The following is a 27,414-nucleotide window of genomic DNA, read 5'->3' on the forward strand; positions in this document are numbered from 1 at the left end:
TTTAAATAGTGTTTAATGTCACATCTAGGGACTAATAAGAAGTCAAACGATTCAAATTAAGTCAATTTAAGCTACGGTCATAAATGAAATACAATTTTAATAATACTATTTATTAATATTATTTTAAATTATTTAAATGTGAAGATTTATATAGTTGTACACAAAGAGCAATGTGGAACCATATAAGACAAACAACCTCTACTTTATCCTTGGTATAAAATCGTAATATAGGCCTATATCTTCAAGCTTGGATGTCTAAAGTTAGGTACTTACATCTCTATTTAGGCACCGAAATAAAAGTTGCCTTGCTCTGAATTCTACTGTATCAGTTGCTCTTCAGTCATAAGATAAGAAAAAAAAAATGTGTTTGTGAAGAGGGAGAAAAGAAAGAAATGTATGCAGTAGTCTCCTTACCACAATGAGTTAACTCCCTTTTCCTTTCCACTCCTACAGTGCATCAACATTCATGCAAGCTGCTGAGGTGAGAGGTGCACAAAGAAGCAATAGCTGAATGTTTGAGAATAAATTTTCAACTCTGTATACGAAGATGTAGCTGCATCACTCCCACTGATATTTAATGAGAGTCATGCAACTGAGGTTTTGTCTCCACTTGCACTAAAGCTACAACAGAGAACACCAGGTAGGTTTTTAAAAACAGAACTGTATGTTGTTTTCCATTATTTTCAGTATACATGCAAAGCCTTAAACCGGTTTAAAAATGAACAGGACCTAAACTATTGTATTCCTTTGTGAGGAAAGGTAGTCTTGCGGTTCATGCACAGAACTGGGAGTTAGGATGTCTGTGCGCTATTCCCAGTGCTTCTGTATGTCTACTGGTCAAATCACAACCTCACTGTGTCTCAGCTTCCTAATTTGCAAAATAACCAGAGCTGCTGGGGGGAGGGACGAGGGAGGAAAAGGCACAATTTGCCCTGGGCCTCATTTCCCTGCCCTCTTCCTCAAACTGAGTGGCATTGCAGCCTGGCCTAAAGAGTTGCAGTGCCACTCAGGAGAGGCAGCTGGGTAAATTTGAGCATGCAGCATTACAACCTGGCACCAGGTTGCACAACCTGAAACAGAGAGCTGGGCCCAGACCAACAGGACAGAAGCCACAGCTTCAAGGTAACCTTGTTCTCCAAAACCTACAGAAGTGCCTCTCCTCAGCAATAAAGGCAGATTTTTTTTTTTTAAAAAGAGAGAATTTAGGAACACTCCACACAAAAATCAAGATGTTGAGATCATAATTCATCAGGGAACCAAGGGACATGAAAAGAAATAGTTCTTGAATTGCCCATCCACCAACGCTAAAACTGTGGATAACAAACAAGAGGAATCAGTATTACTCATTTATGAGCATAAATTCAATCTACTTGGGTATTACTGAAACCTGGTGGGATGATTCACACAATTGGAATGTTAAAATCAATGGTTATAAACTATTTAGAAGGATCACGTGGGGAAAAAGGGCTTTCTATGTCAAAAATAGCATTGCCTGTTTCTGAGTAACTGATATCCAGGAAGGCGGCCTACTGGTCAAAAAACTGACCAGGTTTAGAGAGTAAGTGAAAAAACAAATGGAGGAAAGGAGAAGTTAACAATAATGAATATAAAGCTGAAGTTAGGAATTGAGGAAAATTGATAAGGGAAACAAATGTACACAGATAAATCTAAGGCCAGCAGTGTTAAGGACAATAAGGAAATTTTTAAAATATATTAGAAATAAAAAGAATCTTGACAAAGATATAGGTCCATTACTAGATGGAAACAGTAGAATTATGGATAATATTGCAGAAAAGGCAGAAATGTTCAATAAATCTGGGAGAAAAGCAGATAGTATTGTTTCCTCATTTGGCGATAACACTATTCCATATTACTGGTATCTCTGGAGGATGTTAAACAGAAACTAAAGTTAAACATTTTTAAATTATCTGGTCCAGATACCTTGCATCCAAGAGTTTAAAAAGAGCTGGCTCAGGAGCTTGTTGGATATTTAATGTTGATTTTTTGTAATAAGTCTTGAAGCAGTGAGGAAATTCCAGAAGATTATAAGAAAGGTGAAGTTATGCCAATTGTTAAAAAGGGTAAATGGGATGACCCAGATAATTATAGGCCTGTCAGCCTGACATCAATCTTAGGCAAAATCAGAATGGAGCAGCTGATATTTGCTCGATTAATAAAGAATTAAAGGAGGGTAATATAATTAATACCAATCAGCATGCATTTGTGGAAAAAAGATCCTGTCAAAATAACCTGATATCTTTTTTGGATGAGATTACAAGTTTGGTTAATAAAGTTAACAGTTTTGATGTAATGTACTCAGACTTCTCTAAGGCATTTGACTTGGTACCACAAAACATTTTGATTAAAAAACTAGAAAGCTATCATAGAATATCAGGGCTGGAAGGGACCTCAGGAGGTCATCTAGTCCAACCCCCTGTTCAAAGCAGGACCAATCCCCCGTTTTGCCCCAAATCCCTAAATGGCCCCCGCAAGGATTGAATTCACAACCCTGGGGTTAGCAGGCCAGTGCTCAAACCACTGAGCTATCCCTCCCCCCATTTAGCCCTGCCCCCCCATTATTTTTAGTAAAGTCACAGATAGGTCATGGGCAATAAAAAAAAAAAATTCACAAAGCCTGTGACCTGTCTGTGAATTTCACTAAAAATAACCATGACAAAATCTTAGTCTTATCATTGAGCAGTTGTGTTCCAGTGGAGTCCCGCAGGATCGGTTCCTGAACCTATGCTATTTAACTTTTTTACCAATGACCCGGAAGAAAGCACGAAATCACCACCAATAAAGTTGGCAGATGACATAAAAATTGGGGGAGTGGTAAATAATTTAAGAGGACAGGTCACTGATTCAGAGTGATCTGGTCTGTTTGGTAGACTAGGTGAAGGCAAACAATATACATTTTAATATAGTTAAATGTAAATATATACACCTAGGAACAAAGAATGTACCAAATACTTATAGGATGAAGGACTCTCTCCTGGAAAGCAGTGACTCTGAAAAAGATTTGGGAGTCAGGATGGACTCAGCTGAACACAAGCTTCCACTGTGACACAGTGGTCAAAAAAGCTAATGCGATCCAGGGATTCATAAACACAGGAGTCTTGAGTAGAGAGGATTATTCTGCCTCTATGTTTCACGCTGGAATACTGTGTCCCGTTCTGGTGCTCACAATTCAAGAAGATGTTGATAAACTGGAGAGGGTTCAGAGAAAAGCCACGAGAATGATTAAAGTATTAAAAAATATGCCTTATAGTGACTATTTAGCTTAACAAAGAGAAGGTTAAAAGTGACTTGATTAAAGTGTAAGTATATATATGGGGAACAAATATTTAATAATGAGCTCTTCAGTATAGGAGAGAAAAGGTTTAACATGATCCTATCGCTGGAAGTTGGAGCTAGACAAATTCTGATGGAAATAAGGTGTACATTTATAACCACTGAAACAATTTACCAAGAGTTGTGGTGGATTCTCCATCACTGATAATTTTTAAAATCAAGATTGGATGTTTGTCTAAAAGTATGCTGCAGGAATTATTTTGGGGAAGGTCTATGACCAGTGTTTTGCAGGAGGTCAAAGTAGATACCTCCCAATGGTCCCTTATGGTCATGGAATCTATGTTTTTTTGTTTGGTTGGTTTTTTTAAAAGGTGGGGGGGACTGTTTCAGATTTTGCTTCGGCCTCCCCAAAAATCTCTCTGCACCCCTGATAATACTTTTCTACCTCTCAGAGATGCTGGGAGGATTAATAATATATGAATACTTGAAAAAAAAAAAGAGAGTAAGACCGTGAGCACCATAGAAATGCCTAGACATAATCTGAAAACATACTCAGCCATTAGGATGGTGGGACCGTTAGTTACTGATGCATAAATGGTTTGTTCCACAGCGACTATCTTTTTCTTAAGTCTTTTGGAAAAACTCTGACACCAGCAGGCATACCCTATAGTAGTGATTTGGAAGCTTCCCCATGAGGCAGATACCACCTTTATGGCTCACTGAACCATTACTGATAACTGTGAATTTTTCTGATACAAGCTACTATTCATCTTGATAAAGTTTGAATTGAAACTAGCAGAGGAGACACAAATGGCTATTTGAATATGGCCTTGTGCTAGGTTCAGAAGCTTGGGGTTCATTAACTGGCAGCATTCACAGTTAGTAGGTTCTTTAGAACGATCCCAAGGATTCTGTAGCTCTCCTTGAGGAGTGGGTGGGTGTGTCTCTCTCTCTCGATATGAGGAAGACTTTGAAGCTTTTTCCTACAATAGCACAAGGGAAAAACAAAAACAAAGGGAGACTGACATCTTCAAGTGAAGAACAACACTGAAATCTATGTGGATCACAAGGATTGGTGGATTTGACTGTCTAGTCAAATCCTTCTCTCTTCACAACATGCAGGGAATGTATGTTACAAGTAGTGCTCAGAAAAGTTAGTTGTAATGAGATGTCTTCGGTAAGACAGCTTAGAGAATTGTAACAAACTACCACCACCTACAGGAAGCAAACAATAAAGCATGTTTACCTTTGCTCTATCAGACCATCCAAAAGATTGTACGGTCACATCAAGCCGCTTCATTAACATCCGACGACGACATTCATATTCACTGCAGAGGGCATCATTGATTTTTTCCAATCTTTCCTACGGCATTGCAATAAACAGGACAAATATTTGATTCCATTAAAATACACAAGGCCCCACAAGCTAACCTGCCTCACCAACAAAAATGTCTGTCAACAGTTGACCATCATGAAAAACCACTTAACAAAAATTAGGCTGTGACCAACTGCTACAATGTAAGTGAATATCTTCTACATGATTTTGTTACATTAATTTAAATCTATAAACAAACTAGTGTATGAAGTATTTCAACAGGAGGTCATAAAGGTATTATACCATTAAATCAAATTTAACACTGAACATTCACTAGTTTCAGAGTAACAGCCGAGTTAGTCTGTATTTGCAAAAAGAAAAGGAGTACTTGTGGCACCTTAGAGACTAACCAATTTATTTGAGCATGAGCTTTCGTGAGCTACAGCTCACTTCATCGGATGCATACTGTGGAAACTACAGAAGACATTATATACACAGAGACCATGAAACAATACCTCCTCCCACCCCGCTCTCCTGCTGGTAATAGCTTATCTAAAGTGATCATCAAGTTGGGCCATTTCCAGCACAAATCCAGGTTCTCTCACCCTCCGCCCCCCCCCCCACACACACACACACAAACTCACTCTCCTGCTGGTGATAGCCCATCCAAAGTGACCACTCTCTTTAAAATGTGTATGATGATCAAGGTGGGCCATTTCCAGCACAAATCCAGGTTTTCTCACCCCCCCCCCGCCCCCCTCCAAAAACCACACACACAAACTCACTCTCCGGCTAGTAATAGGTATTGTTTCATGGTCTCTGTGTATATAATGTCTTCTGTAGTTTCCACAGTATGCATCCGATGAAGTGAGCTGTAGCTCACGAAAGCTCATGCTCAAATAAATTGGTTAGTCTCTAAGGTGCCACAAGTACTCCTTTTCTTTTTGTGAACATTCACTATCACACTACTTAAAATAGAAACTGCAAAACAAGTATGAAAAGCCAGAAAATAAGGTCACCAGCATTAATTTTGCCGATTATATGAAATAAGGGAAGTAAAATGGAGAGGGGTTTTACCATCTGATCAGGATTCAAAGGTGTTGTTAGCAGTGGTTTCCCCATGTGGGTATTTTTTACTTTTGAAAGAATGTCCTTGATCTGAAACAAAACACACAAACACACACACCCTTCTCAGAAAACAACTCATGCTCCCAAACGTACTTCAGCACAAGTTTTTACCAAAAATTGGTCCTATTATGCAGTGTTCATTATCTTCATATAAAATTAGACTAGGATATTTTAGCTTGCTAACATGCCTTGTAAGAGGAGCACTTAAATATTTTCATAGCAGGGACCACATCTTAACTGTCTCATGGATCACTTCCACTGTCAACTGCAATTATGTGGGCCACCCACAATCACATAATAGCCCTGTGACAACTTCGGCAGTTACTTACAGTGAAAATTAGAAGGAGTGAAATATTTATTGTATTTTAGCTATCTAATGCAATGTAGCAGCTGGAAACAAGGAAATCCAGCACCAAATGACCCATCAGTAATTGTGAAGTGAAATATTTTGGGAGCATATATGCTCATATATGAAGCTAAAGATAAACACTAGTATTAAAAGTAGTAGCTAATGATCTTGTCTTGCCACTTGTCTCTTAATCCCATTATTAGTTTTCTTCTGTATTCAATTCTACAGACTTATCTTCAGAGGTCTGACCAGCACCACCCCTGCTTACACTTCTGCCTTTAGTTTCTTATTTTCCCTTATGTTCTCTATGCTCTCCTCTACCTTCCTCAAAACTGCTCTAGCTGCATCATCCCTTTCATCATAGCAAACTGTTCCATACCACCTTGATATAAGCTTGCTCTTCATTCAGCTGTCTTCTTCATGTGCAGTTCTTCAATTGGCCTCAAAGTCATGTAGAAATTATGTGGGTAGTTATTGAAATGTTTGATCCTTTATGCAGGATTCTGCGCATCTGAACAGTACGGTCCATAGCAAATTTAGGATGTGAACTTGGGATGCTTGGAGAAGGGACAATATCCTCTTTTTTTTTTTTTTTTTTTAAAACATACACAAAACTGTGGATGATTATTGTCCAAATAAACAAATGAAAATAAAGCTAGAACTGACGCAATTTTACACTCTATGAAGTATAAGAAAGGATGCCATTATAACCCTAGACCCAAGGCAAACCAACAGATCATTTCCTCAGGGCTGAAATTATCTGCATGTACACAGGCATTTGAAGAAGATACATGGTATAAGGATAAATTCCAAATTCTCTTTCCACTAAAACTCCAACAATCTTAGACCTTTCTGTCAGAGGGTTGAGAGCTGCCATATTTTATATACATTATAGGATCTTTGCAATAATTGTTAAGAAGCTTTAGGCTGTCACTAGGAATCAAAATCTACAGCATCATCAATGCGTTAAGAAATCTATTTTAGTAGCAATATTTTTAAGTGAGTTAATTCTTTCCCGTTTTCCTTTTTTTAATATCTGATTCATGGTTTTATTTTTCTTGGTGTCAACAAAACCAAGAGGAAAATTTCTGTTCAGTATGTCTCATATATGAGTGTTTATATAGCCCGAGGAGAGCAAGAACCTTTCCCCCACTTTTCTTTTGGAAAACATGGTATTTTGTGTTTGTTTTCCCTTACGTCATCAGTGACACAGATAGAAGGCACTGAAGTAAGTTTCTTCAAACTGTGAGTTCGCCTTACAGACTGTTAACCAATAGCACACTGAAATGAATAGAAAACTGTCTGGAAAAACTTACTGCTTTGACTCCAGCACAAAATGGCCTGCTATACAGTGTAAGGTGATCCTCTGGTAGTTTAGAATCTCCTCTGCCACCCCCTCCCCAGTGCTGCTCACAATAAGACTGTGGATAAGAAAAGAGGACATGGCCAGTGCTTCCTTATGCCCCACTGATCCCCCATCTGCTATACTGGCTCCTTGAGGGCATCAGCAGCCTGCATAATTTACAGCCAACTTCAGACTTGTCCAAATTAACAGGGGTACCACTCTCGTGTATATCCATACCAGGATCAGGAGAATTTCAAAGCCATGTGTTCACACGCTAGCATGAGCTGCGCATTCCTTAGCCATAGCCAAGGGTCTGGCCACTGTGCCTGGATTTTAGTAAAACTATTTGTATACCATATCACAACATCTGCCTCAAAAGTCAAATTGGCTTAAATAAATACTATCATGGGATGTGAAAAATGGATTAACTAAAGTTAATAAATAGCAAAGTAACAACCTTTGTGGTGGCAGAGTTGGTGAACTGCAAGGATCGGTGGGAAGAGGGAATAGGAAGCACATTAAATGATCATTAGAAATGACACTAAAAGAAGTTGCACGCACACACACAGTTGGGGACAGAAATGTAATTTTAAATGCTCTAATAAGATCACAAAGAAGAGCAAAATGTATCGAAGTGAGATTCACTTAGGAAAAAATACAAACCCAGACATCCGACAGGAAAAAGAAAAAATATTATATCAATCTAAAACAAGCATAATGTGGGAAAGAAAACCTGGAAAGCTCTGATGCTGAAAGAGACCTAGAAACGAGAGTTAACAGCAAATCAGAGATGAATTTGCAATGGGATAGGGTTACTACACAAGGGGACTACAATTCTGGGCTCTATATCAAATAATTATTAGGAAGAAGCCATAAACACAGACAACACACAAAGGTAGACTACACCATACGCAATGAAACTAAGTAACAGACAATTTAAACATCAGAAAAAAAGTGTTCTCAAAGTGAGATGCCCCATTGTCTAGTTTCTTATGAACAAAAACTGTAAGATGTTCTAGAGGAAACAACCTTGTATTGGCGGGGAGATTAAACTGATGAGCTGTGAAAATTTCTCTAATTTCTATACCATACTTTTGTGAGTTTAAAAGAATACATACACACTTTCATCCAGAATCAACTTTATTAGTCAGCAACATTAATTTAAAAAGTAGCAACATTTTGGGTATGCCACATCAGCACCACAATCAACAGAGTCTGGGTGCGAGCAGCCACACTACAAAGCCATATGTAAGTTACTGTGTCCTCACGGGTGAGATGTGTCACTAGGACTTTTGGGGGAATATCCCATGGTTCTTTGTGCTGCTGCAAGCCAAACCACTCTGATCACTTCCCAGTGAGTTGTGGGAAAATTTGTTTGCTGTCTGGGCACACAGGGGAGTTTGGGAGCAGGCACTGGACAACTATCAGCACACATGTGCTTTAGTCTGTGTTCTCACTGCAAACTGGATGGGTTACCAGCCTGTATGAAAGCAGCTTACATGCTTTAGCCTACTGTCCCAAACAAGCCAGAAAGCCTGAATAGAAAGGACCAATAAACTCATGTCACAGGTATTTTGCATGTGGAACAGAAAGGGGTTAGCAGAAATACCCAGATAAGAGCCTAGGCTAACTCTACAGTGAAGACATACCCTTTAAAGCGAATTTAGAACCATGCATTATGAAAGCAACCTCAGCATATGGTTGTTGTGTACTTAAACATATGAGTAGATCAAAGTCTTAAAAGACAACTGATCCATCATAATTCCAGAAATCACAGTTGCAGGAGCACACATTTGACTAATTAAGAGATATTCTTCCAAAGTCACTGTCATCACTGTGCATTTTTAGGGCAATTCTGTGATTATTTGTATCCTCTAGTAAATGTTAGTCATTGAATCATTTGATCTGTTTTTCTACTGTTTAAAAAGACACAGCCAAGTTTCTGGATATTGTACTAAAATCTATTTAAAATATGCAGCTATCCTGTACCTACCAATTTAAAATCCCATGCATTAAATCTGCTTTCTTCCTTTTATTTTTTTTAAGCCTGTAGCTCTTGGATAAGTTTTAAAAGTTCCATCTTCTAATACACACTGAGGTTTTTCTATACTATCTTATGAGAGACGGTAAGGATAGTTTTTCTTTCTGCCTGACCCCTTGTTCGTGAAAGTATTAGATTTGTATGTGCTCATCAGGGTTCTGATGCTTTGAAAAATCTGGCCCGAAGAGTTGAACTATAACATTAATTTATCTTACATTACACTGTAAACTCTTCCAGAAAAGGGACATTGATTTAAGGTATGTCTACACTTTGAGCTGTGGTGTGATTTTCAACTCGAGGAGCCATCCTTGCCCTAGCTTTTATCAAGCTAGCACACTAAAAACAGAATGTAGCTGTTGCAGCAGCAGGAGAGGCTAGATGCAGGAAAGGCTAGATCCTGCCATTACATTCTATTTTTAGCACACTAGCTTGATGAGAGCTAGCACAAGTATGACTCCTCAAACTGGGAATCACGCCCCACCTCGAAGGGCAGACTTACCCTTCACTATCTGTAAAGTGACACGTACATTTACAAAACAATCATATGAAAACCATTAGTATCAAACATTTTACATCCATTCTCTCCTTCCTCACCCCTTTTACCAGAAGCTTGTGTTGATGTGGTATTTGTCAGTCTTTAAAGACATTTTTTTGCTTGACTTTTATGCACGTCTACTCTGACCTGTTCAGTTATATAGTCTATAACAACAGAACACATCTGCCATGTTCTTTAATAACTATGTTGTTATGTTAAAGTGCATTATTCATTGTTAGACTGTAGGTTTAGTGAATGCCATATAAACATGCTTTTGAAAACTAGTCATGTTAAAGACAACATGCTAGCTTCAATTTAAAAAGTAAACTACAGAAAATGTAACTAAAACTCTTTTGTAAAAATAATGAAAACACAAGAAAGGAAAGTAACTCCCTCTTTTTTCAACTTTTAAATATTTTTTCAAAAGCTTTCGGTCATTCTTTAGTGTTTCATTTCATTGTCTACTACTTAAAGGATTTAGATCTTTTCTATTGTACACATTACCACAGTATATAAGGCAACACTTAGGTGACAGAAGACATTTTAAAATCTTTATATTATTATTTCATATTGATGTTAGTCACTTTTTCTTTGTTCCTTTACAAACAGTTATTAAATTCACACAATCTTGCACGTGAGAAAAGTATGAACCACAGGATACTAAGTTCCTGTGACTCTCCTGGATGATCAGTGTTTATGCCAAAGTTGTGCTTCCTTTGTACTAAATGTCAATGTTTCTTCCTCAGTTTACCCCTCCAAGGCAAGTCTAGAGTAGGATAACATCCTGACAAGCAAACTTCAAGGTGCCCATACTAATTTTTCAACCTACCAACAGGAGTAAATAATTCTAGTATTGTGGTCACTGCAGCATTAAAAACTGACTTGATTCTTCACATTGTCTTAAATCAATGATACCTAGACAGAGGCTCGTGAGCCACAAGTGGCTCTTTAATATGTCTCCTGTGGCTCTTTGCAGCACATTATATTAAAATACTGTGTGATTTAATTATTGACCAGTCCAAGTTATTAACCAATCAGGATGCTTTTACTATGTTATTAACCAACTTTAGTTGATAAAATACTTGGTCAGCTATTTTACTATGAGAATTACACATAAAAAAACCTAAATATTTCCCATCATACTGTTATGAATTACACCTGAGAGGACACGCACACAACTGCTGCGGATTACACCTGAGAGGACACGCACAGTTCGGATCTAGGCTGAGGCACATAAACAAAGTCCACAACTGCAGAGTTCCCAAAAAACACTGAGTTTATTACGCTCGAGCGTGGTGCCCCCCTGCTAGCCAGGAGGGGACCCTGAATACAGGTTATACAAAGGTTATATACTTCTTAGCAAAGCATGTTGCCCTCGTGCATCGGAAACCTTAACCAATAAACAAACCCTTTTCTTATATACCACCTATCCCTGCTTGGTGCATTCCTCGTGCTAAACCAGTATGTTAATTACACAGTATGGTCCTAAAGCCATGCATCAGTAACTTTTATCATCAGGATGGGAGGCCTCACATCAAAGGCCAGGAGATAGGGAGTTAGAGACCGACAAAAAACCAGATACTGGGAGTCAAGGCAGGCTGGAGACAAGGAGGAGGATTTTCACAGGGATGCAGTATCTAATTATCACTCCTCCTGGTGCATGATGTGCTTGCTTTTAGACAATGGTGGGCCCCAAACCAAAATGGAGTCACATGTGCTAACTTTTCCTTAACAATACTGTTTAAATACAAATATATAGTACTACAGTAAATGAAACAATGAATTCACACTACTGCGGTTCTTTTGGGTAATGCTGACTACTAATTTGGCTCCTGAATCACTGAGGTCTGAGTATCACTGTCTTAAATAGTTTGGTAACCACTGCACCAGTTTGCCATAAGAAATGTAAATCCGAAGAGATATTTTCAACCTCTTCAAGTCCAAAATTTGTTCCACCATAAATGTTATAGTCACAGTGAAGAAAGCGGTTTGGATTTTATACTTATACTTATCTTTAAAATAATCTGAGACATTATTAAAAACACAATCAACATTCTGATGTGCCATACCAAAATACAATGTGTGATCTGTCCCTTTGGCTTTGCAGCAGCAGTCTATCAAACACTATTCTCAGAACTACTCCCACAGCTACTGACAATGGTGATGAGGCTAGACAGAGAAAGAGCAGACATGTTGAAATACAGCAAACACATTTGAAAATTGGATAAAACCGATAAGAGTGTAAGTTTCTATTACAAATGACAAACATGAAATTATAAGTTAATAATACAATTTTACATGGAACCAAATTAAGTCAAATGTAACAGACATTTGAAAATCCAAGAATTTATTTCAAGTGAACGATTACAAGCAACTAATACTAAGAAAGGCATAATCACGAATTCTAAAAAATTGCTTTTTGTTAAGAGACTAAGAAAATAAAGGCATCACTATTATCTTCCTAATGCTGCTCCCCCTACAGATATATGGAATTCCTTCTGATATGTCAAGATAAATTGTGAATCTGTGCCATTTAAAATTAAGCCCTGCGGTATAAAATCGAAGATGCATAAAGATTCTACAATATTTCTCAAGCACTAGGACAAGGAAAACTTTAATATAAAATGAGTACGTGAAGAAACATTTGCACACTAAATTCTTAATAGCAGCATGGAATATGCCACAATGGATTAATACACTCGTTTTGACACCTATAAAGACCCCAAAGCAAGCGTAGCTGGTATCAATTCACTGCTGAATTGGCAGGCATTTTGGAAGAGAAGTACGAAATGGTTTTCACATAAAAGAAAAGTTTGCACTGGAATCTTCTGTTTGTTTTAGTATCTGTTGTAACTCTCCATAAGTTACAGCAGTAACATTTTTATACATCCGTGCAGATGAAAGGATATCTTTTTGGAAAAAATAAACCTTCAAGTTTGCCAGATATGATAGACCTGGGAGCTGTAAGAGTCTGATGAATATTTGCTGGATCCTTATTTTTCCCCATTCTATACCTCAACATTCAGAATGAGAGGGTTTTTTTGTTTCAAAACTAGAGCAATATAGGCCCCCCCCCCCGAGCTCCTCATGAATATCAGTCTTACATTGTATAACAATTTCACTGATGATATCAGACGTGGTGCGTGTCTTTTTTTATATATATATATATATATATATAAATAAAAATGTATACGTGTACACACACAAATTTCAGTTCAGACTACAGGGCTTGTAGCAGCCTGCCTAACTACAAGATGAAATTGCTTATCCTGCATGCTCTTGCCTAGCCACCTCAGACAACCTCCCTTTTATGGCAGAATTATGAAATAATGTTTATTTGACATTAAATACTGCTCCATTTTATATATTTTTTAGCATATAGACCAAATGTAAATTTTAAAAGTGCTTATATTGATCTGCTGAAAAAACATGACAGGGACTAGTCAAGGGACATATAGAATTACACTTGATAATCAATTAGGAAGATGATTAATTTTATCTTCACATAATACCCATTGCTAAATTGAGTATTACTAGTGTGAAAGGGTTTTTCAAAGGCCTTTTCAGCTAAATTAGAATCTAGGATTCCTCTTTGAATTTTACAGTAAAACCAGCAGACGCAGTGCAGTTGTTAATGCTAAGTGAACCTGAATCAACTTCTAGTGAAGTGGTCTTTTAATGCTGTTGTATAAGTTTTCATCATGGCACACAAAAGTACATAGGAATGTTTAGTACTAGCAGCTGTGTGTGTACTAAACATTCAAAGTAATCAGTCTGAGCTGAAAATGTAGGTTTAAAATTATTTGCTTGAAAAAATTTCTTTTGTTGTCTCTTATAACTTTGACAACATGATTTAAGCAATCACACTAGGGATATGCCTGCACTGAAATTAGATACCATGGCTGGTCCATGCCAGTTGACTCAGGCTCACAGGGCAGTTTAATTGCAGTGTGGACGTTTAGACTCGGGTTCTGGGACCCTCCCACCTCATAAGCCCGAACCTGAACATTTGCACTGCAATTAAACAATCCCCGAGCCAAGCCCCACAAGCCCGAGTCAGCTGGCACAGGCCAGCCGCGGGTTTTTAAATCACTGTGTAGACATACTGTATGTGAGGTTTTTTTTAAATTTACAGAGGTCTGCTGGCTGGGCTACTTGCCCATAAATCTTATTGATCTTGAGAACTGGAGAGAAAACAGTTGATTAAAAAGAGATGGCAAATAAGTAGGGCTGTCGATTAATTGCAGTTACCTCACGGGTTTAACTCAAAAAAATTAATCGTGATCAATCAGTTTAAATCACACTTTTCAACAACAGAATACCAACTGAAATTTATTAAACAGTTTTGGATTTTTTCTACATTTTCAAATGTACTGCTTTTAATTACAACACAGAATACAAAGTGTACAGTGCTCACTTTATATTATTTATTACAAATATTTGCACTGTAAAAATTTTTAAAGAATAAATTTTTCAATTCACCTCATACAAGTACTATAGGGCAATCTCTCTCCTGAAAGTGCAATTTACAAATGTAGATTTTTTTTTGTTACATAACTGCACTCAAAAACAAAACGTAAAACTTTAGACTACAAATCCACTCAGTCCTACTCCTTTTTCAGCCAAACGCTAAGACAAACAAGTTTGTTTACATTTTCAGGAGATAATGTTGCCGGCTTCTTATTTACAACGTCACCTGAAAGTGAGAACAGGCATACACATGACACCTTTGTAGCCCGCATTGCAAGGCATTTTTGTGCCAGATATGCTGAAGATTCATATGTCACTTCACGCTTCAGCCACTATTCTAGAGGACATGCTTTCAAGCTGACAACACTCATTAAAAATAAAAAAAAAAAGTGTGTTAAATAAGTTTGTGACTCAACTCCTTGGGGGAGAATTGTATGTCTCCCTGTAGGGAGCCAGGGTGGTTTCCCTCCGAACCAGACAGTAAAGAGCCACCCTCTCAGCCTGAGTGGGCGGGGCCAGATCAAGCTTACGCCAATCCCCGGAAGGGGAGGGGTGGGACAGGAAGTACAAAGGGCGGGGCCCTTTGCCCAGTGAGGGCAGCACCAGGGAAGGAGACAGACACAGGCTGCTCCCTCATGATCCTGCTGCCAACCCAGGAGGAACCTGACCAGGAGGAAGGCCTGTGGCGACCAGGACTGCCAGCCACTGAGTACCCGGAGGACCTGGAGGGGCCTGGCTGTAGCCCAGGCCAGCATCAGTCCAACACAGAGAAGGAGCTGGAGCTGCCAGCAGCGGAATACCCGGACGAGCTGGAGGGACCGGAGAGACCCGCTTGAGAGACTGGGTAGGAACTAGCCCAGGGGCAGAACTGCACCGTGTGGTGGGTGTATTTGGTCAGCGGGGCGCGGATGGCCCCCTGCTGACCAAGCAGCAGGACCTTCGCCTCCCGCCACTGTCAGAGCTCTGGGCTGGAACGCAGTGGAGTTGGGTGGGCCTGCGTTCCCCTACCCCGGCCAACCTGCCTTGGGTAGCAAAACTGCACGCTACCAACCCATACCAGCGCTCCCCTGCCTGAGGGGCGCGCTGCAGACTCGTGCCGGCGCTCCCCTGCCAGCACACCTTTCCCACTAATTCCCCAGTGCCCGAAAGGTGTGACTAAGGCCTGCCAGTGGGACCATAGCTCTCCATCGTCCCCTATGGGCTTGGAGGACCGACTGAAACCTGTCACACTCCCCATATATTTCATGTTATGGTAGTCTCAGATGATGTCCCAGCACATGTTCGTTTTAAGAACACTTTCACTCCAGATTTGGCAAAATGCAAAGAAGGTACCAATGTAGATTTCTAAAGATAGCTACAGCACTTCACCTAGGTTTAAGAATCTGAAGCGCCTTCCAAAATCTCAGAGGGATGAGGTGTAGCACATGCTTTCAGAAGTCTTAAAAGAACAACACACTGCAGCGGAAACTACGGAAGACAAACCACAAAAAAAGAAAACCAACCTTCTGCTGGTGGCATCTGACTCAGATGATGAAAATGCATCAGCGTGTACTGCTTTGGATCATTATCAAGCAGAACCCATCATCAGTATGGAAGCATGTCCTCTGGAATTGTGGTTGAAGCATGAAGGGACATATGAATCTTTAGTGCATCTGGCACGTAAGTATCTTGTGATGCCAGCTACAACAGTGCCATGCAAACTCACTTTCAGGTGACATTGTAAACAAGCAGTGGGCAGCATTATCTCCTGCAAATGTAAACAAACTTGTCTGTCTGATCGATTGGCTGAACAAGAAGTAGGACTGAGTGGACTTGTAGAATTATGTACAAAAAATAACTGCATTCACAAATAAAACAGTGTAAAACTTTAATGATAAAGAGATTGCACTGCAGTACTTGTATCAGGTGAATTAAATACTATTTCTTTTGTTTCTTTTTTACAATGCAAACATTTGTAATAAAATATAAAGTGAGCACTGTACACTTTGTATTCTGTGTTGTAATTGAAATCAATATATTTGAAAATATGGAAAACATCCAAAAATATTTAAATAAATGGTATTCTATTATTAACAGTGCGATTAATTGCAATTAATGTTTTCAATCACTTGACAGCCCTACAAGTAAGCCTAATTAGGCTACTGTGTCTGTTATTCGCAAAGATTTTGAAAAATGGGTCAATATCTTGATTTACTTATGTAATCTAGCCTGTTGTACAGCCACGTCCTTGAAAACAATAGAAAAGTTACATGGCTGAAAGAATACTTTGATTTGTGGGATTCAGGGATTTAAAATGCAAGGCGTTACCAGTCTCACCATACTAATACAATATCTTTTGCATTTGCAGCATTTGAGACCAATACTGGCAGCCGAAATAAAAGCATACATCCTTCTGAAATAATAATTCCCATTTTACAATAAGACAATCATGACAGTCTGGGAAATGCGTCTATGTGAAATCTGTGAATTTGGGTTGATTCTATGAAATTGCTCTATCACTGAACAAGTCATTTGTTACCTGTGCTAGTGTCACATATCTCAGGGCTCAGGAACAAGAGAGTCATTAAAACTGAATAGCCTTCCCTTCAAATGGGAGCACTTTAAAACAATGGGATGTCTGCAGTCTAGGGGAAAGCCAGTTCTACCCAGGTTGTCTAGAGAGCAGTGGTTCTCAAAGCCGATCCGCTGCTTCTTCAGGGAAAGCCCCTGGCGGACCAGACTGGTTTGTTTACCTGCCGCATCCACAGGTTCAGGCGATTGCGGTTCCCAGTGGCTGCAGTTCGCCGCTCCAGGCCAATGGGGGCCGCAGGAAGCGGTGTGGGCCAAGGGACGTGCTGGCCGCCCTTCCCGCATCCCCCATTGGCCTGGAGCGGCGAACTGTGGCCACTGGGAGCCGCGATCGGCCGAACCTGCGGACACGGCAGGTAAACAAACCGGTCCAGCCCGCCAGGGGCTTTCCCTGAACAAGCGGCGGACCGGCTTTGAGAACCACTGCTCTAGAGGAGAAGGGGTTGATCAGTTGAAAATCCACAGCAGAAAAGAAGGAACAAAGAATCATAGACTTTAAGGTCAGAAGGGACCATTATGATAGTCTAGTCTGACCTCCTGCACAATGCAGGCCACAGAATCTAACCCACCCACTCCTGTAACAAACCCCTAACGTATGTCTGAACTATTGAAGTCCTCAAATCATGTTTTTTTTTAAAGACTTCAAGGTGCACAGAATCATCCAGCAAGTGACCCGTGCCCCACGCTTCAGAGGAAGGCGAAAACCCCCCAGGACCTCTGTCAATCTGCCCTGGAGGAAAATTCCTTAACGACCCCAAATATGGCAATCAGCTAAACCCTGAGCATGTGGGCAAGACTCACCAGCCAGACACCCAAGAAAGAACTCTCTGTAGTAACTCAGATCCCACCCAGCAACGCATCCAGGGGAGGCAATGGTCTTGGGAGAGCAGAGTGCTTGGAGCATTGTAGACAATGCTCAGAGGGAGGGGAAAAACATGGTGTTAGAACTTCCTTTTCTTTTTTTTAAATACAGACTCTAGGTAACAAAGGTTCTTTGAAGAGGGAGAACCTTTAAACCACTGGTTCTGAACAAGGTAAAGGGAGGTTGTTGCAGTAGTGAGAGGAGATTCTCCTGGACCCCATTTTCCCATCTCAAGCTTCTTTTCCTGATCAGGGAAAGGACCTGGGACCCCAGAAGGAACTCACCGAAAGCCAAACAACACTCAAGAGTGGAGAGGACTCTGAGGGATGGAAATGCATACTGGTGTTCCTTTTAACACTTAATCATTTTAAATTATTTTTTAAAAATGATATAAGAAACTAAAGCCTATTCTATATTCTACAGCACAGAAGTCAATTTAGAATCAAACAAGTTAGAACTTGGTGGGGTAAAGTCTCAAACGGTTTTCCTTAAGTTGTTTGGTGAAGTGGCTAACTTAGGTTAGTCAGGCTCTTTCAGGCAATTCCACAATTCACAGAATGGCATTCACGAAGTAAGTACTTGTAAATATTTTCAAACCAAGAAATAAAAGTGGAGGTTTGATATGATCATCTTCGCATAAACACACATACATACATATTTGGATCACTACTTATTCAAATAAATTTTGCACAACCAGTTATGTGCACCTAACATAAAAACTTTCCCCCTTTACTACTTAAAATGACTTGCATTGCGTATCAGGAAAATTAGTACACTACTTCACCTTGTCCCACAAAGCTATAGACTGAAAAGTCTACATCACCAGGTACAAAGCACATCTCATTGTGAGTGCAGCACACGTATTTAACATAGTAATGGAAATGGGTTAGTGTAAAACAGTTACATATAGTTTAGAGAGTGTTAAACTATTTTCAAAACCAGAATACCTTTGTGCTAGTTGGACAGGACTTTAATGAACTAGAAGGTTGGGTCTCACACTTAAGTCATATAGTAAAAGAATATTTAAAAAGATTAAAAATTCTGTACCTTTGACTCCACATTGCTTAACAAGAGAGGAATGTCAGAAGATGATGACTTTGATAGGCCCAGCGCGTCACAGAGAGTTTGTACTTCCTGATAGATTTCGTTATTCTTTTCCAAATGAGAACTTTTAAGTTGCTTGCTGTGCAATATTTGTAAAGCTTGAAGCTCTGTACTTAAAAATACTAGAGAGAAAAAGTGTTATAATAGCATCTTTAAGACATCTTGAATATTTTTGTGCCGGTATTCTCATAGTAAATAAAACGTACTGTAATACAAACGTATCAGAAAAGAAGTAGGCAGAATGAAAAATGTCAATGAGCTACTACTTTATACAAACGTATTAGAGTTATAAGCATGTAACTGATTGGTACTCAGTTTTTTGGGAAGAGGCCTACTTCCTTCCTGACAAAGACCACCAATATAATTCTGTTTTTCTCTAATATGGGATTTTCTTATACATTTTTCAGATTCATCAAAAAAGAGTTATATTTCCTCTAAAAACCCTCAAAATATTGCCCTTATATGTGGAACTGGCAATGCCACCTATTAAGATTGCCTAACATGTCATATTACACAACCCCGTTTTCAGTTGTTTATAAAACTTTGCCAAACTTTAATCGGCTGGGCTGAAATTTTTCAAGGTGGCTTCAAAAGTCATGAAAGGTCACAACTGAGGTTGCCTATGTGATGTCATTAAAGACTGTATCATAATCTATACAGCATGAATTAAGGTTGACAGACAAGCTAATTTCTAGCATTTCCTAACTTTTGAGCACTTGACTTTGCAACCTCAGGCCTGGTCTACACTTAAGTTACAAGTTAAGTCATAGTCTGATCCTCTATATCCAACCAGTTGAAGCCCAGTGATATGTGTGTGGAGGGGAAGCTTGCAGTGCCAGTGTCCTTGTCCAGACAGTCCCTTGGGTTCCTTACCCCAATGTATCTCCCTGTCCCAGAGGTCCAGTTCTCGTCCCCTTTACATTTGAGTCAGGCAGTTTCTTCCTCCACGCTACCTAGGTGCCAGCAGGGAGGTCACTGAGAGCACAGGTGAGACAGACTCCTTTCTCTCAGTTCCACTGCCATACCTAACTCGAAGCAGCTGTTACAGGGAAGAAGCTGGACTTTCCCTGGATCTCCAGGGTGGAGCATGTGCAGTTATTCTGTTGGGATGGCACAGGTACTTTCTGGTGACACACAGGAACTGTGAATGGCTGCAGCATGCTCAGTGCTGATGGAATCTCCAGAGATCTTAGCTACTTTAATCTCAGCTAAAGCACTCACATGCAGATGCACAGGCAACATTTATGCTGGTATTTTCTAACTTTTGCATGCTTGACTTTGAAAAGTTAATGATCTTTTAACATGGTTTTTGGTGTGTAATATAATTAGCAGCCAGAAAACAGCGTATTCTGACACTCAGAATGGGGGAGGTGGAGCATCACTGATGTTAAAAAACTAGTATTTTCTATGCCACTTGAACCCTGAAGTCTACTGGGTGTTCTTAATTACTGCACAAAACTCCCATTGAGTTATACTTATAGATCAAGGGCTACAGAACATAACTGTGAAGACAAATATGAGGCAAAAGAAATATCAACACTGAAGACAGTGGAAGATAAGCAACCAAAAACGTGAAACAAACTATGATGTTAGAGAAGATAAATATGCAAAAGATTAAAGAAGACAAAGAGCTTACAAAAAGTAAATATTATTGCAAGAGTGAAAATTGTTGCAACTTACACAGGAGTTTAAGACAATCCTCTTTCTTTTTTAACCTGTCCTTAATGTCTCCAGACACAAGTGTTGAATACGGACAAGCCATTTCTTTTAAAAAACCACTAATCTCAAGCTGGAAACTCTCTACATCTTCCCCACCTTAAGAAAATAAGAAAAAAAATCCACTACAAAATTCAGCAGTTTTTTTTTTATTTTAAACTCAAATTTGTTATTAAGAAAAATTAATTATAATTACAAGTTTAAACATAACATATTAGTTTATGACCAATTCAATAGGACTTTATCTTAAATTAAAAACGGAGTCCTATGCATAAATAAGCAAGAATTTTAAATTAGAAGAAACCATAACACCTTCATATTTCAAAACCAGAAGACAATACTATAATGATCCCCCAACGCAAGGAACCAACGCAATCAGTTGAAGTGGACTAGTAGTTTACATCGAGTGTAAGGTGAGTGGGATAGGCTTTATTTTCCCTTCAAACCATAACATGGGTGTCATTTTTATATCAAAAATCATAGATCATAGTTAAGGCCCTGCCAAATTCACGGTCCATTTCACGGTCATAGGGTTTTTAAAATAGTAAATTTCATGATTTCAACTATTTAAATCTGAAATTTCACAGTGTTGTAATTGTAGGGGTCCTGACCCCAAAAGGAGTTATGGCGGGGAGATCGCAATACTGCTACTCTTACTTCTGCACTGCTACTGGCAGCAGTGCTGCCTTCAGAGCTGGGGAGCTGGAGAGTGGCAGCTGGGAGCCCAGCTCTGAAGGCAGAGCCACTGCCAACAGCAGCGCAGAAGAAAGGGTGGCATGGTATAGTATTGCCACCCTTACTTCTGCACCACTGCTGCCGGGTCGCTGCCTTCAGTGCTGGGCACCTGGCCAACTGCCACTACTCTCCGGCCACCCAGCTCTGAAGGCAGTGCAGAAGTAAGGGTGGCAATACCGCAACCCCCCTAAAATAATTTTGTGACTCCCCTGCAACTCTCTTTTGGGTCAGAAATCCCAATTTGAGAAATGCTGGGCCTCCCCCATGAAATCTAATCTTTTGTGTGCTTTTACCCTATACTATACAGATTTCACAGGGGGAGACCAGATTTCACAGTCTGTGACGCGTTTTTTGTGGCTGTGAATTTGGTAGGGCACTAATCGTAGTAATAGGATGAAATTTAATAGTGCAAAGTGGAAGGTCATGCAATTAGGAACGAACAACAGAAATTTTTCCTATAAACTGGGGATTTAATTGGAAGTGACAGAGGACGAGAAAGACCGAGGTCTACTGATTGATCACAGGACCAAAGAAGGGCTACTAGCATGATCGGAGGAATGGAAAGCCAACCTTATGATAGGAGATTCAAAGAGCTTTGCTTGTTCAGCCTAACCCAGTGGTTTTCAACCTGTGGTCCGCAGACCTCAGGGGGTCCGCAGACTCTAAAATTTCCAAAGGGGTCTGCATCTCCATTTGAAATTTTTTAGGGGTCTGAAAATGCAAAAAAGGTTGAAAACCACTAGCCTAATCAAAAGAAGGCTGACTTTCTCTATAAATACATGTATTTAATGATTTTTTCTAACAAATGGACATATACTGGCCATCAATAAATTTAGGCTTGAAATTAGGTAAAGGTTTCTAATCATCAGAGGAGTTAAGTTCTGGAACACCCTTCCAAGGGGGGTAGTGGAGGTAAAAAAACCTAACTGACTTCAAGGCTGAGCTTGATAAGTTTATGGAGGGTAGTATGAGAAAAGGAGTACTTGTGGCACTTTAGAGACTAACAAATTTGAGCATAAGCTTTCGTGAGCTACAGCTCACTTCATCGGATGCACCTGCCTACAATGGCATATAGACAATCTGCGACTGCTAGTAGCAAATATCTCCAACAGTCCATGGGACACTAAATGGGGAGGGCTCTGACTTATTACAGGAAATTCTTTCCCAGCTGGCTGGCTGGTGGGTTTTGCCCACATGCTTGGGGTGTAACGGACCACCTTACTTGGTGTCAGAAAGGAATTTTCCCCAGGTCACACTGGTAGAGAACCCAGGGGTTTTCACCTTCCTCTGCAGCACGGGGCATGTATCACTTGCATGTTTAAACTAGCATAAATGGTGGATGCTCTATAATGGAGGAGTCTCATGATTTGAAGACTTCAGTAACTCAGGCAGTGATTACAGGTCTATTACAGGAGTGGGCAGAAGAGGTCAGTGGCCTGCAACGTGCAGAAGGTCATACTAGATGATCATGATGGTCCCTTCTGGCATTAATGTCTATGAGTCTACCTCGTGGGATGTTTTCACATAAAGAAGTTATGGAGGGAAAACTTAACTAAATGAGGTACGTACATATTGCTTTACCATTTCAATCACAAAAATATAAAGTCTACAATCATTTGTAGGTTGTATGTGAATGTCTTTTTATAGTAAGATTTAAGAAAATTTTAAACAATTAAAAACAGAACACACCAACACATGAGTTTTACCCTTGGGTTTGTTCTTTACTACAACTATCTTACTCCTAAGCATCAATACTGTTTCTTTGACTAAGATTAAAAGGTTATTATTAAGCAAAATATAAATTATAAAAAATAAACAGTCTTAACCACTACATTATTTCAATAAATTAAAGTTCAAATTTTGTGGAAATACCAGCTGTTGAAGTGATGCTTTCTTCCAGGTCACACACTGATTTTATTTCAGAACTTAACCAAACACAAAGCTCAGAAAAGTCTGGTGAAGATAATCCATTTTCTACTGCTTTGCTAAGTGCTTCCTCCCCTAACAGGGGACCTTCATACCTGAACAGGGGGGAAAAAAAATTTGACAAATACAGCACCTGGATTTTAAATTTATTTTCATGTAAAATTGTTTCGCAGTTAGAAACTGGATTAATCCATTACAATTTTTTGAATCACTAAATTCATAATTCACATCTCTTACAAATTTTCCTAAATGTTAAATATTGTAAAAGAAATTATGCTGCACTAGTGTTGATCTTCTGACAATGCAGAAAGTATGCATGTGTTTAAATATCACAGATATGTAAAACCACTTAGACGTATTTATACTTTTATTTAAGATTTGGACTATGTTGAAGAGATTATAAATCAGGACACAATTTAAATGGACTTAGTCAATTTAAAAAAAATTGTAAAGAAAACTGTTTTACCTATTACTTCAAATTACTAGCAATGAAATAATTTGAAAATCAAATGTACTTCTCATTATTTATGCCCTGTTTACTTTTTGCATTTCCCTGAGTTTGGACAATGAAAATAAATGAAATCTCTTTCATTTTGCTCATAATATATTTCACTTTCAGGTTCCTGGTGCTGCAACCTTTGGGGTTCAGGTACTATAGGGAAATGTTTAAAAACAGTTCTCATTGCAATTTTTAAAATTACACTGTAAACTCATCCTTATTTTCATTTCTTCAAATCATTATCTCTAGCAGAGTTCAAAGAAGCTAGGCTTTTTCAGGATTGGCACATTCTATTGTTGTGGGATTCTGTTTTGACGAATTTCTGTACCAAGTAAAAGGCCCTGCTACATAGATTTCTCCTTTACTTCTTGCTTGGTCTCCTAATAGCATATAGGTGCTCAGACACCACATATATAGAACCTATATAGAACAGAAGAAATATCTTCATTGCCTTTTCATAATCTCATGCAAGCTAACAATGTTGGTCATTGTTTCTAGCTTTACAGACACAGAGTGTTAGTGTAACTCTTCCATGAGATGTGCATCTGAGATCTCTATTTCATGATTACACTTGAGGGAGAAATAAATATATATAGTTTTCACTATCCTAATATGGTCAAACCCATCAAATGATTAACTCTAAATAGGAGTCAAATAGGTAGTAAAAGGTAAAGAAAGTCTTGCTTTTCCATAGAATATGATCTAAATCTATTTTCTATTAAACATCCAAGATCTTACCAATTTATGTGATTGTATTCTTGATAGTCACTTTATCACAAAAGGGTTATTTTGAAATCTTAAGGCCCAATTCTGAGAAGTGCACTGTATGTGCCTCTATGGAGCCCCACTGACTTCAATAGGGCTCCTCTTGGGTCCAAGTTTCCACCCACACGGAGCAACTTGCAGGATGGGTACCCTATACTCAGAACTATTCCCAACAAATGGAATGCAGTAGGACTTACTTTAAGGAAGACAAAGTTGAATGAATACATTGGAGAAAAACACACATCCACTACTTGTACCATTTAGCATTTATTGATTTCTAGTCTTCCAATAGTCATTTTGTGGAATCCTTTATCATGAGATAGATACATATATATAGTTTATTTTATTCCCACAGAAGTGTCACATGCTAGAGCACACTAGCCCTCTTCCCCTTTCAAAATAAGGTTCTGACAGGGTAAGCACAACACACAGATGAATTACCCAGATCTCCCAGGTTAACACACACGCACTATGGTTGACGAAGTCCCTGCACCCATCCCTCAAGCCTGTGTGCCCACTTCTCCCATACCCATCCCCACACCTTCCCCCCCCTCCCCGCGGCCCCCTCCAGAGGATCGGTCCTTCCCAGGCCGGACCACAGCACCCCGACCCCCTTCTCACCCACCCTGCTGGGGGGGGGGGAAAGAGGGGGCACGCACAACTCTTTAAATCAACACAGACCGCTGGCCCCCCAGGATCCCCTTGGGGATGCTCCTTCCGCCGCAGTTTCCCCTTCTTCCCACTCTCGCTCCCCCCCTCCCCTCAGGTCCCAGCTGGGGGCCATTTCTCGGTGCCAGAGACACGCCGGGGCTGCCGCCCCCGTGTCGCTCCGAGTCCCGCCGGAGCAGCCCCAGTCGCAGGCGGACAGCGCCGGGGGAGGCCGAGCTGCTCACAAGGCTTCAGGGGCTGAAGCGAGGGACTGTGGCGCAGAGGATCCAGTGCGGGCTGCTGAAGTGGGGCAGCGGGGAGCGACTGTTACCCCGCCTCCCCTGCAAACGCGGCCCACGGAGCCTCTGCACAACGGGAACGGCGGACAGGCCCGGCGGACAGGCCCGGCGGCCGCCCCCCCCACTCACCCCAAAGCCTCCAGCGCGTCTAGAACGTCGCTCTCCATTTTCAGCTCCTGCTCGCGCGCCCTCATGCTGCCGGCGCGGCCCCGCCGCCCCCAGACTCCGCCCCGTCCGGCTCCCGGCTTCACACAGGCCCCGCCCCGCACGGCCTCGGCTTCCCTCCTCCCGCCCACACAGGCCCCGCCCCTGCACGGCCTCGGCTTCCCTCCTCCCGCCCACACAGGCCCCGCCCCTGCACGGCCTCGGCTTCCCTCCTCCCGCCCACACAGGCCCCGCCCCTGCACGGCCTCGGCTTTCCCCACACAGGCCCCGCCCCGCCTCGCTTCGGGTTCCCCCTCCCCCTCACACAGGCCCCGCCCCGCACGGCGCCGGGTGTCCGCCGCTCCCTCACACAGGCCCGGCCGCCCGTCTGGGGACGCTGGGCGCTGCTGGCCGACAGCGAGCGAGCCAGGCCCGGCACCTTCTCCACACAGGCCTCCCGTTGCGGGGACGCGCTGAAAGGGGGAGCTTCAAACGTTACTGACCAGATAGGCACAGAGAGTCCGAGGCGCTTCCTGAAATGCTCAGGACAGAGCCAGGGCCCCTCCGACCCCCCATCTCCATACAGGGCCCGAGGAAACTGGTCGGCAGTTTGGGGCAGGAAGTGGGGTGTCCTGGCGGCATGGGGGGAAGCCTCACTCTGCCCCAGCCCCAGCCTTCCCCAGGCTGCCTCCCAGAGGCACGGGAGGCTGGAGTATCCCTGATTGGCTTCTGCAGGAAGCTTTCTAGCTCAGAGCAGGGTGACTGAGGTGGATGTTAAGGATAAAGGAGGCCAGAGTTTACACGTGCATTTTAAAAACAAATTATTTTTCATGTCTTCCCACCTTTGCCCCACAGCACTGACCTGGTCTCTGATCTCCCTCCATAGACTGCCCCAGTCAGTCTTCCCTGACACGTGGGCACTCATCAGGACTTCTTCTGGTACTCAGTAATGAGAATAGGAGGACTTGTGGCACCTTAGAGACTAACCAATTTATTTGAGCATGAGCTTTCGTGAGCTACAGCTCACTTCATCGGATGCATACCGTGGAAACTCCTTTTCTTTTTGCGAATACAGACTAACACGGCTGTTACTCTGAAACCTGTCAGTAATGAGAATGTGGCCTAAGAAACCCTTAATGCCAGCGGGCAAGAAGGCTACCGGTATATCTTGATTCTGTTATGTACATCCTGGTTCACCAAAGAATGTCAAGTGAGGTCTTAAATGAAAGCTGGGGGTCACACTGATAATTAATAGCATTGTGAAATGTATGTACAGATACTGTTTAAGGAGTTACATGTATATACTGAAAATATGGTTTTAAAGTCTGTGTCAAGGAATTAGTTACGAGCAGAGGTGAAAAACAGGTTTTCCTCTAAAGACAGGAGATAAGGAATGTCTGTCTCTGTAGGGATGTAAATGAAGCACTGTACGCCAACAATGAATTCCCATTTACATACAAATGTTCATAAAGAGATGTAAAGTCAACTGAAAAGCAGCACACAGAAAAAATAAGCCATAGGTGGTTATCCTGGCTCTGAGTACAGACAATTAACTCGGGGGGGGGGGGGGTACATGTAGAAGGCAAAGCAGACACCACCCTCATCCTGCACCTTGGAAGTAAACGAACGCCATATTTGCATTCATGAAAACAGGATCACAGCCAGCCTTGGCTG

At 40.8% G+C, this 27,414-nt stretch overlaps 1 protein-coding gene across 3 annotated transcripts in view; it reads right to left on the reverse strand.

The window, feature by feature from the left end:
• Window positions 1–25,838, reverse strand: part of FAM98B (family with sequence similarity 98 member B) — a 46,990-nt gene extending 21,152 nt beyond the window's left edge. Inside the window, exons 1-7 of one of the 3 annotated variants that reach the window (XM_073348854.1) lie at window positions 25,726–25,838; window positions 23,332–23,480; window positions 20,689–20,823; window positions 18,952–19,130; window positions 5,684–5,764; window positions 4,538–4,654; window positions 2,567–4,274 (exon numbers count right to left, since the gene is read on the reverse strand). In XM_073348854.1, the coding sequence (XP_073204955.1) occupies window positions 4,008–4,274; window positions 4,538–4,654; window positions 5,684–5,764; window positions 18,952–19,130; window positions 20,689–20,823; window positions 23,332–23,480; window positions 25,726–25,790 (993 nt within the window). In that variant the 5' untranslated portion in view covers window positions 25,791–25,838 and the 3' untranslated portion in view covers window positions 2,567–4,007. Of the gene's footprint in view, window positions 1–2,566; window positions 4,275–4,537; window positions 4,655–5,683; window positions 5,765–18,951; window positions 19,131–20,688; window positions 20,824–23,331; window positions 23,481–25,725 lie in introns of those variants that run through there. The other 2 variants (XM_073348852.1, XM_073348853.1) reach the window with 2 other exon arrangements.
• Window positions 25,839–27,414: the final 1,576 nt, after the last annotated feature.

The sequence above is a fragment of the Lepidochelys kempii genome, chromosome 6 (assembly GCF_965140265.1).
Source record: "Lepidochelys kempii isolate rLepKem1 chromosome 6, rLepKem1.hap2, whole genome shotgun sequence".
Classification (NCBI taxonomy): domain Eukaryota; kingdom Metazoa; phylum Chordata; order Testudines; family Cheloniidae; genus Lepidochelys; species Lepidochelys kempii.